Source organism: Sorex araneus, chromosome 3 (genome assembly GCF_027595985.1).
Source record: "Sorex araneus isolate mSorAra2 chromosome 3, mSorAra2.pri, whole genome shotgun sequence".
Classification (NCBI taxonomy): domain Eukaryota; kingdom Metazoa; phylum Chordata; class Mammalia; order Eulipotyphla; family Soricidae; genus Sorex; species Sorex araneus.
Window position 1 is genome coordinate 98,354,619 of NC_073304.1, and position 12,163 is coordinate 98,366,781.

Genomic DNA, 12,163 nt, shown 5'->3' on the forward strand with positions numbered 1-12,163 from the left:
GGTCCCCCGGGCACCGCCAAGAGTAATTTCTGAGTGCAGAGCAGGGAGCCGGCCCTGAGCATCGCTAGGTGTGGCCCGAAGACCGTAACAACAACAACATAAGTCCCTTCGCACCCGGGGCTAGCTTGCGGCCTGCTCCTCGTGTCCCTTTGAGACTGCGTTTCGCCCCGGGAGGAGGCGAGACCCACCGGGCTGAGCCGTGCGCGGCCTCGTGCCCCCCAACAAAGCTCTGCCGTGGCCCGCCCGAGTGGTCGCGAGGGGCTCCAACGCCATTCCAGCGGCGCGGGGGGCGGGTCCGAGAGTCGCGGGGACGCGCGGGCAGAGCTCGAGGGGCCCCACTCGCCCCCCTCCGCGCCGCCAGCGCCTCCGCCGCTCCCCGCGGCCCGTCTCCAGCCCAGCCCGCCGCTCCGCCCCCGCGCGGCCGCCCGCGGGGGCCTCTCGGTCGCCCCCTGCCGGCCGGCGCCGCCGCCGCCTGTTTGTGAATGAGACGCTCGGGTTTCTCAATGGGGCCGCGGGGGGCTCGCGCGGCCGCCGTGCCGGCCGCCAGCAGCCGGGGGGGCGCTTCGCCCCCGCTCGCGCCCCGCTTCCCGCGCGCCCGCGCCCGCCGCGGCTTCTGAGCAGCGGGCCCGGGAGGCTGCCGCGAGGGTCGCAGGGGTCGCCGCCGCCGCCGGGGCCGGCCGTGCCGCGGGCGCCTGGGAAAGTTCTGGCTCGCGCCCGGCTCGCGCCGTCGACTTGGCCGGCTCGCCGCCCCCCGGCCCCGCGCCTCGCCCCGCGGCGCCCCGCGGCCGCACGCGCCCCCGCCCGGCTCCGCCCGCCCCCGGAGAGGAGGGAGCGCGCGCCGCCGGGAGGAGCGCCGGGGTTTCCGCCCGCCCAGCGCGGCCGCCCGGCCGGAGGAAGCAGCGCGGCGGGCCGGGCCCCGCAGCATGCGCGCGCCGGCCGCGGGCCGCTGAGGCCGGGCCGCCGGGATGGAGCCCGCGACCGCGCCCCGGGCCGACATGGCGCCCGAGCTCAGCCCCGAGGAGGAGCAGGTAAGCGGGGCCGCGCGCCCGGTGGGTGTGTCCGGACCCCCGCCCCGGGCTCGCCGCCGCCCGGGCCCCGCGCCCGGCCCCCTCCCCCGCCGCCCGGGCCCCGCGGGGCCTGCGCCGGGGGACCGCGCCCGCCTCGGCCGCCCCCCGGGAGCGCGCGGAGGGGCCGGCGGGCGCGGGGGCAGCGGCGAGGGGCGCTCGCGGCCCGCGGGCACGGAGCGGGCCGGGGTCGGGCGGGCGCTGCGCCCCGGGACCCCGCGCCCCGACTGCCCCGCGTCTCCCTCGTCCCATCTTCCCGCGGCCTGCGCCGGGCTCCATTGTCCCTTCCAGCTTGTGACCTTCAGTTCCCGGGAGGAAACGGCCGGCGGGGGTCACCGGGATGGGCGGGGGCGCCGTGAGCGAGGGAGAGCCCGGGGCGCCTCGCCCCCCGCCCCCCGAGTGTGCATTTGGGGAGACCCGAACCGCCCCTGCCCTGGGATGGGAAGGGCCGCGGGGCTGCGCCCGGAGCCGAAGGGCACCCAGCGCTCCCCCTTGGCCCTGTCCGCACCCGGCCTGGCCCCCCGTTTCCTCTTTGCTCCCCAGCACGGCAGAAAAGGAGCCCTGTGGGTTGCGCCGTAGCCAGCGGGGTCGCCACCGGGGGCTGGTTTTCACGGACGTGCTCTCGTGTCCTGGGCGCATTTTCAGACCCAGTTTGGAAAAGTCCTGGACTCTTCTCGTTTGCGGAGATGACATTTTTTTTTTCCCCCAGCTATGCTTTCCGACCACATTCTTGCCTTTTTGATGCCTTGAGATACAGTCAGCAGGAACGGGGTGGAAAGAATTCAGCCCTGGAGAAGGGAGCGAGCATCCTGGCGGCAGCCGAGTCAGTGGCCTGGTGCAAGCAGGTGGGCCCGCAGCCCCTGCTGCCAGCTCTAGGACCTTCAGTTCTGGGAAGGGAGAGCACTTTCCCCTCTTCTCCACAGGCTCCTGCGTTTCTGAGACTTGCAGACATTAGGATTCTGCTGTGAAAATGGCTCGCCTCTTGACATAATGCATATGTATATTTCTTTACTTTTTTGTTTGGAGTACTCAAGGGCTTCATGATCCCAGCTATGTAAAATAAATCTACAAACCAAACATATACTGATAAGATATCATAAATGCATTATTATTTGGGAGGGGATGGGGCCACACCTGGCTGGACTCAGGTCTTACTCCTGGCTCTGTGCTCCGTGGTCACTTCTCGTGAGGCTCAGGGGATCATATGCGGTGCCAGCTGAACCTGGTCAGCTGTGTGCAGGGCAAGTACTTTCTCCTCTGTACATCTCTCTGTTCCTATTATTTATTGGATATCCCATGCAGTATTCAAATGGCCTGGGGCCACTCCCTTCAGTTCTTGTCCACTGGGCTATTTGGTTCAGTGCTAGGGCTCCACAGTGCCACATTGCGGGGACCACACTGGTAGTGCTGGGTCAGGGGATGTATGGGGTCAGCGATTGAACTCCAGTCTTCGTGCATGTACCCCTGACCCTGAGCTATCCTGGCCTTTTTTTTGGAGGGGGGCCACACCTGGAGATGTGCTTAGGGATTACTCCTGGCTCTGCAGTCGGGGACTCTATGGGATGCAGGGACTTGAACCCAGGTTGGCTACATGCAAGACAAATTCCTACTTGCTGTACTCTCTTCAGCCCCATGATACTTGTGTGTGTATGCTATGCCAGAGATTTGCTTCATGTACCAGACCTCATACATCTACCATTGCTGCCGAGCCACCTCCCCAGTCTTCTGATAAATGCTATTTTAAAGGTCATTATTCATAGTCTCATTTCCTATCTAGGCATGTGTTCAACTGATATGCCAATCCTCATTTTTTAGCTTTGATGTTTCTTGCCTTCATTTATTCATTTCTTAATAATTGTAGAGCCTACAAGCGAGATACAAGGGGGAAAAAAAGCTTTGCCTTTATAAGGGCCTTACATGAATAACAACTAATACTAATTGTTTCCTGAGTGCCTCCTTTGAGCAGGACACTGTGCTGAGCATGTTGCACAGTTAATCCTCCCGGAGTAATAATATTGGGGCGGGCTTTTGCCTTGTACGCTCCCACCTGGGCTCCATCTCTGGCATTCCACGTGGTCCCCAGAGCACCATTAGGAGTGATTGCTGAGTGCAGGGCCAGGAGCAGGCCCTGAGCATCACCCGATGTGATTTCCCTTGACCTCTCAAAAAGCAGCCCCCACCCCCACAAGACTGGAATTATTAACTCATTGTGCGCACATACAAAAATGCAGGCTGAAGGAAGGACACTGTTCATGGCTAGAAGGGAGTGGAGCCATGATTTCTACTCAGTGGACTTTTCTGCCTCCTTTTGCATATGTTTCCTGTTAGACTGTTACTTTCATGTAAAGATTAGCCAGTGAAGGTGTCAGTATTGGTACATTGTGAGTTTGAGGATTTATATGTCTTGTTTTGATGATATTTTAAAAATACGGTTAAAAATTGGGAAAATCTTTACTCATTATAATGAAATGCCCGAAGACAACATACGCGGTTTGTGCAGAGATTGTGATGAGGGCTCTGGGGATAGCTCAGTGTCACAGGTACTGTCTGGCAAACCTAAGGCTGCTGAGGCCACAAGTTCAATCCCCAGCAGGGTACCCCCGGCCCCAGTGTGAGCCCATGGCTCTGCTGATTGGGATCCCTGGGTCCCCAGCCAAGTGTGTGGCTCTCCATTATATTACAGCCAAGAGTGTTAGCCCTCCTGCATTGCAGCAATACACACACACACAGACTTTTTTTTAAAAAAAAAAAAGGAAAAAGAAGTTGTGATGAAATTATTCTTAAACTTACTCTTAGAAAAAAGTGTTCCTTAAGATAGAGTTGGCAGTTCTCAGTTTTGAGGTGTGGCCCCAGTCAGACCTACTTCTTTTTTTTTTTTAAAAAAAAAATCTTTTTATTTTAGGCAAGATAAATAACTCTCCTTGGGGCCAAATATGAAGGATATTAAAAACCAAGATGGCTTTGTGTCAGTAATATAGTCCCTCTTTGATGTGTTTATCTGTAAATGCAAAAGCCTTTTTGTTTGGTTTGTTTGGGCCACACCTACCCAGCTTGGGCTGCTACCTGAACTGGTGCTTGGGAGTTGCTCTGGGGACCCTGTGGGGTGCCAGGGATGAGACCAGGCCTCCAGCATGCAACCGTGTGTACTAGTACTTTGAATGATATCCTGATTCTGAAAGTCTTTCTTATTTCTTATTATTTTGGTCTTTGGCATATGACAGCAGTGTTGGGTCTTACTCCTGGCTTGGTGCTCAGGGATCATTCCTGGTGATGCTTGGGGGACTTGGGGTTTGAACCCTGGTCAGTTGTGTGCAAGGCAGGTGCTCTATCTGTTGTACTAACTCTCCAGCCCCCCATCAGTATTTTTTTTTTCTTTTTGGGTCACACCCGGGGATGCACAGGGGTTACTCCTGGCTCCGTACTCAGGAATTACTCCTGGCGGTGCTCAGGGGACCATATGGGATCCTGGGAATCGAACCCGGGTTGGGCGCGTGCAAGGCAAACGCCCTACCCACTGTGCTATTGCTCCAGCCCCCCCATCAGTATTTTTTTTGTTGTTGCTTTTTGGGTCACACCCAGCGATGCTCAGGGGTTACTCCTGGCTCTGCACTCAGGAATTACTCCTGGCGGTGCTTGGGGGACCATATGGGATGCCGGGGATCGAACCCCGGTCGGCCGCATGCAAGGCAAACGCCCTACCCGCTGTGCTATCCTCTGGCCCCTCCATCAGTATTTTTTTTAATAAGAAAGGACTGGATATTTCCCCCCCCCCATTTTTTGTGAACCCAAAAAATTTTTTTGTTTTATTTTGTCTTTTTTTTTTTCCTTTTTGGGTCACACCCAGCGATGCTCAGGGGTTACTCCTGGCTCATGCACTCAGGAATTACTCCTGATGGCGCTTCAGTGTCCATATGGGATGCTGGGAATCGAACCCGGGTCGGCTGCGTGCAAGGCAAATGCCCTACCCGCTGTGCTATCGCGCCACCCCCCCCCAAATATTTTTTAATTAATTAAAAAATTATTTATTTTGGGAGAGTGTTTGGGCCACACCCAGAGGTGCCCAGGGGCTTTTCCTGACTGTGCTTGGGAGTGACCCTTCTGTGCTCAGGGGACCATATCTGGTGCAGGCATTTGAAACCAGTGTTGCAACCACTGCAGCCTTATGCAAGGCAAGTGCCTTATATCTCTCTGACCCTGTATGATTTGTTTATTTTGTTTTGGGGCCACACCTTGCAGTGATCAGGTTTATTCCTGGCTCTGCATTCAGGAATCACTCCTGGTGGTCCTCAATGGAACATACGAGATGGGGGGGGGTGGAGCATAGAACCTGGTCAGCTGTGTGCAAGACAGGCGCCCTACCTTTTGTACTGTTCTTTGGCCGACAAGTTTCTTTTGTTTGTGTGTCTGTTTGGAGCCCATACTTGACCGTTCTTGGGGGATCATGTGATGCCAGGAATCAAACCCAGGATTTCCTTATGCAAAGAATTTATTCTGACTCTTTGAGCTTCTCCCCAGCTCTTTGGTCGTAAGTTGTAAGGAGAACTTCCTATTTGTAATAAATCATAAAATAGACTTTCAGTAGCTTAAAGAGACTTGAATCCACCAATTATGGCCTTTTAGGGTCTTTGAGCTTTGCTTGGATTTTCTTAACAGTGATAGAACAAAATAAAGGTTATTTTCCTTAAGTGCTTGTGTTTTTATTCATACTTTTATTTTAAGCTAACAGTGATTTTATATAGTTTTTTTTTTGGGGGGGGGCACACCTAGTCTTGCTCAGGATTTACCCCTGGTTTTGCACTCAGGAATCACTGGGGGACCATATGGGATACTGGGGATTGAACCCAGGTTGGCTGTGTGCAAGACAATTCCCCTACCCACTGTACTATCTGGCCCCCTAAAAATGATTTTAATAACACAGTGCTTCTCTTACATTAAAAACAGTGAGGTTTTTAAATTTCTTTAAATTTGTTGTAATTTAAATAATCTATATTTTCAAAGCCACTTAAGAAAATCCTTTAAAGATCATGTTGTTGGGTCCAGAGAGATAGCACAAAAGTTAAAGTGCTTTTCTTGCATGTAGCCAACCTTGATACAATCCCTAGCATCATAGAAGGCCCCAGAGTACTGCCGGGAGTGACGCCTCACACAGCAGGAATAACCTTGAGCACTGCCAGGTATGGCACAGCACCCCTCCCCCAGCAGAAAAAAAAAATTCAAGTTCAGGGGCGGGAGCAGTAGTACAGTGGGTAGGGCACTTGCCTTGCACGCAGCTGACCTGCTTTTGATTCCTGGTACCCATTTTGGTCCACTGAGAACTGCCAGGAGTGATCTCTGAGGGCAGAACAAGGAGTCACTCCCAGGCATGGCCAGGTGTGACCTGAAAAAAAAAATTCAAGTTCAGAGTATATAGCATTGTGCATTGTTGTCAAGACTAATGAATTAATACACGTAGAGCTCTCAGTCTGATGCTTACACCGTAAGTATACTGTAAGGTTCGCTATTATGATGTTTTCTGTCTTTGAACAAAAAAATTTCAAGGCAGGTTAGTTTAAACCAATCCAAAGGAGGAAAGTACTCATTCTTACCTTGGAGACCATTACTTAGCAAGGATTCTTCTGAATGCCAGTACATGGTTAGTTTGCAGTTTTATAGTGTAGCTTTCAGAAAATAGTTTGTGTTCTTAGAATCATCTGAAACTAAAAATGTAACTGCCTTGCAGCAGACTTCAGAAATTTTTGGCATTTTTCCCAGGGCCAGGGGTTTTGTCCTGGTTCTTGTGGTCAAGAACTTCCCTTTTCCCACAGCCTCACATGTCCTGTGCTAAATGTCATCTCTGCCCCGGAAGTAACCATACGTCAAAGACCCAATGATTCATGAAGTTTAAATTGAGGCCTTCCAGAGAGGGAAAGGTGAAGAATCCCCCATTCTTTATTGTTTCAAATTAAGAATGATACTGTACTTAGCAATTAGGTGAAACCTCATTTGTATGTCAGATTCTTACTATGAACATTTCTGAGCACGGTGAACCTCGGGGTGCACTGACTTTCCTTCTCCTGCAAAGAGTGATGCCTTGTTGCAGCCTTAGTCCAAGACTCCCCAAGGAAATGGGTGGCAGGGAGTACCCTCCCATACCGTGCAGAGCCAGTTGATGGTTCCCTTGTGGAGCTGGTGATGTGTGTGTCCGTGCTGTGTCAGCGCTTGTAGCTGACTTTACCAGTCCCAACTCATGTGAGGCATTTGCCGAGCACTGGTGGTGGAGGTTGGTCAGGCTGAGAGGCAGAAGCACTCTTTCTCCGAGTCTGCTCCCACGCTCCCCGCTTTACCCAGCCATGACAACATCTTCACTCCGCCGTATCCGCAGAGAAAAGACGGCTTCTGAGTGTCAGAAAGGTTTTACCCAGAACTAGACCATTTTATCAGTCACCTCCTGGACTTCCAGCATCCAGAAATGTTCAAAAATAAATATCATTTAAGCCAATAGAAAAATGAATTTTCTGAGCACATCAAGCGTGTTCGACTTAGCTTTGTGAACGTTCAGTAGACCTGGAGGTTTTCAGAGATAAAATGTCTCAGCATTTGCACTCACTTAGAATTAATTAGGGCTTGAGCAGGCTTTGGACTATATGAGGTGCCAGGCATTGAACCCGGGTAGGCTACAGGCAAGGCAAGTACCCTGCCCTGTATACTATCGCTCCAGCCCTTTCAGTTCTGTTTTATAGCAAAGTGGCTGACTCACTGCCGTGCTAAGATCAGAAGATATGGGGTCAGAGAAATAGCTCAGTTGACTTGAGTACACACTTTGTATGCAGGAGGCTTGGGTTGACTTCTCACATTCATGGATCTTTGAGCAGTGCCAGGCGTGACCCTGAGCACAGAACTATGAGCACTGCCAGATGTGGCATCCTCCCACCCTGCAAAAAAAGAAAAAAAAATCAGCCATATGCCCTAACAAAGTACTTGTTCAGATATGAAGACCTGTCTTTTTTTTTTTTTTTTTCCTTGTCGCATCCAGTGGTGCTCAGGGCTTATTCCTGGCTCTGCCCTCAGGGATCACTTCTGGAAGGGCTTGGGGACCATCTGGGATACAAGGATTGTGCAAGGCAAGCACCCTACCTGCTGTACTATCTATTTGGTCCCAGGACCTCCAGTCTTTTTTTTTTTTTTTCCCTTTTTGGGTCACACCTTGCAATGCTCAATGCTCAGTGATGTGACTCCTGGCTCTGCACTCAGGAATTACTCCTGGCAGTGCTGGGGGACCAGTGGGGGTGCTGGGAACCGCCTCCCTCCTGTATTATCGCTCTGGCCCCAGGACCTCCAGTCTTAACTGTTTCACAACTTTACAACTTCCCCCACCCTGTCTGAGGTCCTAGATAGCAGGGTAGCAGGGTACTTTTCCCAGAGCAATCACTCTCTCTCCCCCTGTGTGATTCTTTCCTGAAGAGCTCCTAATTGTGCACGCAATATCACAGTATTGTATTCGTCTTGCTCTGGACTAGGGGAGATGCTCCTGGGGGCAGGTGGGATAAGATGAGAGTTTAGCTTTCTGCACTCCTTAGTGCTGGAGGGCTGTGCCTGTCGGGATGATTTCTCATTTTGCACTGGCTCCAGTTTCAGCTTCATAACTCAGTTCAATCTCTGTGGACCTGAGTTACTGAGCACCCTGAATCTAAATTTGTTGTTTTTTGGTTAGGTGTTTTTTTATTTTTTTGGGCCACACCTGGCGATGCACAGGGGTTACTCCTGGCTCATGCACTCAGGAATTACTCCTGGCGGTGCTTGGGGGGCCATATGGGATGCTGGGAATCGTGCAAGGCAAATGCCCTACCCCCTGTGTTATCGCTCCAGCCTCTTTTTGTTTGTTTTTTGGCCACACCTAGTGGAGCTCAGGGTTTATTCCTGGCTCTGTTCACAGGAATCATTCTTAACAATACTGAGTAACTATTTGAGGTGCCTAGGATTGAACCTGGGTTGGTTGTTCACTCACTCACTGTACTATCTCTCTGGCCCCTCAAACCTGGCATTTTTCTAAACAGAACTGTTTATAAATAGAAATTAAGTAACTAAGTTTTTTTTTTTTTTGGGGGGGGTCTTTTGGGGAAGGTCACACTGGGCTCTTCACTCAGGAATTACTCCAGATGGTGCTGGTGAAACATATGAGATTCTGGGGATCAGACCCAGGTTGCCCACGTACAAGGCAAACACCCTACTCGCTGTGTTATAGCTCTGGGCCCGTAATTAAGATTTTAAGTAAGTAAAATATCTTACAGATACAGGACTGGAGTGGGTGAGGAGATGGTACAGGAGGTAGGGTGCTTGACTTGCACGTGGCCAACCCAGATTCTATCCCTGACATCCTGTATGGTCCCCTGAACCCCATCAGGAGTAATTCCTGAGCATGGAGCCAGGAGTAACCCCTGAGCATACCCGGTGTGGCCCAGTAACGACAAAACAAAACCCAAAGCCTTTTATAGATATAAGATCCTTGTCATCACATGCAGTAAGTAAAGAGCAAAGACATGGGACCAGAGAGATAGTACAGCAGGTAAGGACACTTGCCTTGCACATAGCTGACTGGGTTTGATCCCTAGTACCCTAAATGGTCTCCCGAGCTAACCAGGAGTGCAGAGCCACAAGTACCACCAGGTGTGGCCCCCAAATAAATAGAATGGTATTCATCCCCTTCATTTTTAGAAGCACAGTTTTCTCAAGGATGGCTCCTGAGCACAGAGCCCTGACCACAGAGTGGGAATAACCTTCGACAACCCCTGGGTGTGGCCCAAGCCCCTCCCCTGCACATACCAAAACAACAAATAGGAAGAAAAGACTCACTTAGTAGTCATGAACTGGAAGATAGTCTAAAACTTGTTTGTTTTGGGGTGTACCTGACAGTGCTCAGGGGTCACCCAGTTCTGTGCTTGGGTGACCATGTCATGACAAGGCTCAAACCTGGGCCTCCTGCACGCTTGGCATGAGCTCAGCCTGCTGATTTGTCTCTCCGACCCCAGTCTAAAACTTCTAATAGTTCAGGTGGTTTTGAGGGTGCTTGTAATAATTTCATCATTTTCTGTGTCTTTCACTTTTTTTTTTTTTTTTTTGCTTTTTGGGTCACACCCAGCGATGCTCAGGGGTTACTCCTGGCTTTGCACTCAGGAATTACTCCTGGCGGTGCTTGGGGGACCATATGGGATGCCGGGGATCGAACCCGGGTCGGCCGCGTGCAAGGCAAACGCCCTACCCGCTGTGCTATCGCTCCGGCCCCTCTTTCACTGTTTTATTGCTGCTGCTCCTCCTTCTCCATCTCCTCTTTGTCTCCTCTCTTTTCTTCTTTTGTTTTTGGGCCTCAGCCAGTGATACTCAGAGTCTGTGGTGGGCTTGGGGACACCATATGGGGCGCCAGGAATTGAATCTGGGTTGGCCCTGTGCTAGGCAAATGCCCTACCCACGGTATATCTCTCTGCCCCTTTATTGCTTTTTTCGAAGTAAAATTAATTACTTTGAAACATTCACTGCATATTTTGCATGTGTGAGACCTTGGCTTAGATTCGCCCCTGAAATTCATCTGATGATTAAAAAAATTGCTCAAGACTGCAAAGAATGATAGTTTTTATCACCTTCCATATCTTAAACAGCCTTAGTGAAAAAGTTCTCATTTCATTATTTACCTCTGGCATTTTCACCCAGGCCCTAAGGCCCTCCTAAAAGTTACCACTGTTTTAAAAATGTCACAGTTGGGGTGTGCTGCTGGCACCTGGTGGAATTCTGCTAAAAATCCTGTAATGTGGTATCTCTAGGAAATCTCTGACTCACAGTGTCCATTGTGCCAGGGTGGAGGAATCCTAGACTATGTCTGAGAATCTTGTACCAGTTTTTAGAAACAAAGTCACACATTCCTACGTTTTTGAGATTTGTTTTGGGTTTTGGGCCATGGCCTACTATGTTCAGGGTTTTCTCTTTGTTCTGTGCTTAGGGCTCCTGGCTGGGCTCTGGGGATCGTATTGTTGTAATGGAGTTCAGTTAATCAATGTCACTGAAACCATCTTCAAGGGAGAAGCAGATTTTTATTAACAGCTTGAGAGCTTCACTAGGCAGTCACTGGAAATTGCAACCCCGAGCAGAGGTTTAGAGACTTTAAATCGGAAGAGCTGAAAAGCAGGGTTTCTTGATTGGCTGCTTGATGACAATACTTTGGGGTATATTCAGGCAGGAGGGACACAACATGGGACTTAGGGAACCTTGTTGCTGGGAATCTTTGGGGTGAATACATTCCAAGTTCCATGTAGACACATGCGAGAGGTGTTGTTTCCATGGCCCCGTCCCCCCTTTCTTGGCAACCAGGTCCGCCTGGCTCTTCTGTTGTCTTTCAGTCAGAATCTTATGATTTATGACTGTTCGTCTTTGCCTGGCTCCCAGAAGGGGCCATTCAGATGACCCCCCTCTAGCTGCCTCCTGCTGCCTCCCTGGTTACCTTCTTAGTAACCTGCTTAGCTACCTGCTATGTTTCTAACTTTCCCACCATAATAACACATCAAAATAAGCCTTGTTTATTTGTTTGTTTTGGGCCACTCTCAGCAATGTTCAGGGATTATTCTTGGCTTGGGGAACCATATGGGATCCAACCAAGGTCAGCCACATGCAAGGCAAATGCTTTACCTACTGTATTATTGCTCCGGCCCAAGATACGCCATTTCTTAAACCAAAAAAGAGTGCATAGAGGCAAAGGGGCAATTCAGCCCTTACATATGGGGACTGAGTCGGGTTGGCTGCTTGCAAGGTGAGCATCCTACCTGCTGTACTCTCTCTAGTGCCTACTTTTGTTTTTGTTTTGGGGCCACACCTGGCAACGCTCAGGTGTTCCCTGTGCTCAGGAACCAGTCCTGATGATGCTCAGGGGACCATATGGGATGCCAGGGATTGAATCCAGGTTGGTTGTGTGCAAGGCAAGCTGAACATCTCTGGCCCCTATTTTTTTAAATAATTGTTTTGTTGTTTCTGGACCACATCCAGAGGTACTCAGGGTTCCTCCTGAGCTCTGTACTCAGGGCTCACTCCTGGTGGTGCTTGGGAAACAGATGGGGTGCTGGGGATTGAACCTGCACTGG

General features: G+C 51.3%; 1 protein-coding gene across 1 annotated transcript in view; it reads left to right on the top strand.

The window, feature by feature from the left end:
* The first annotated feature begins 853 nt into the window (after positions 1-853).
* The window catches only part of PTPN9 (protein tyrosine phosphatase non-receptor type 9), an 88,280-nt gene continuing 76,970 nt past the window's right edge, over positions 854-12,163 (top strand). The window contains exon 1 of the mRNA XM_055131244.1: positions 854-1,028. Within this exon, the coding sequence (XP_054987219.1) occupies positions 966-1,028 (63 nt within the window). The 5' untranslated portion in view covers positions 854-965. The remainder of the gene's footprint in view (positions 1,029-12,163) is intronic.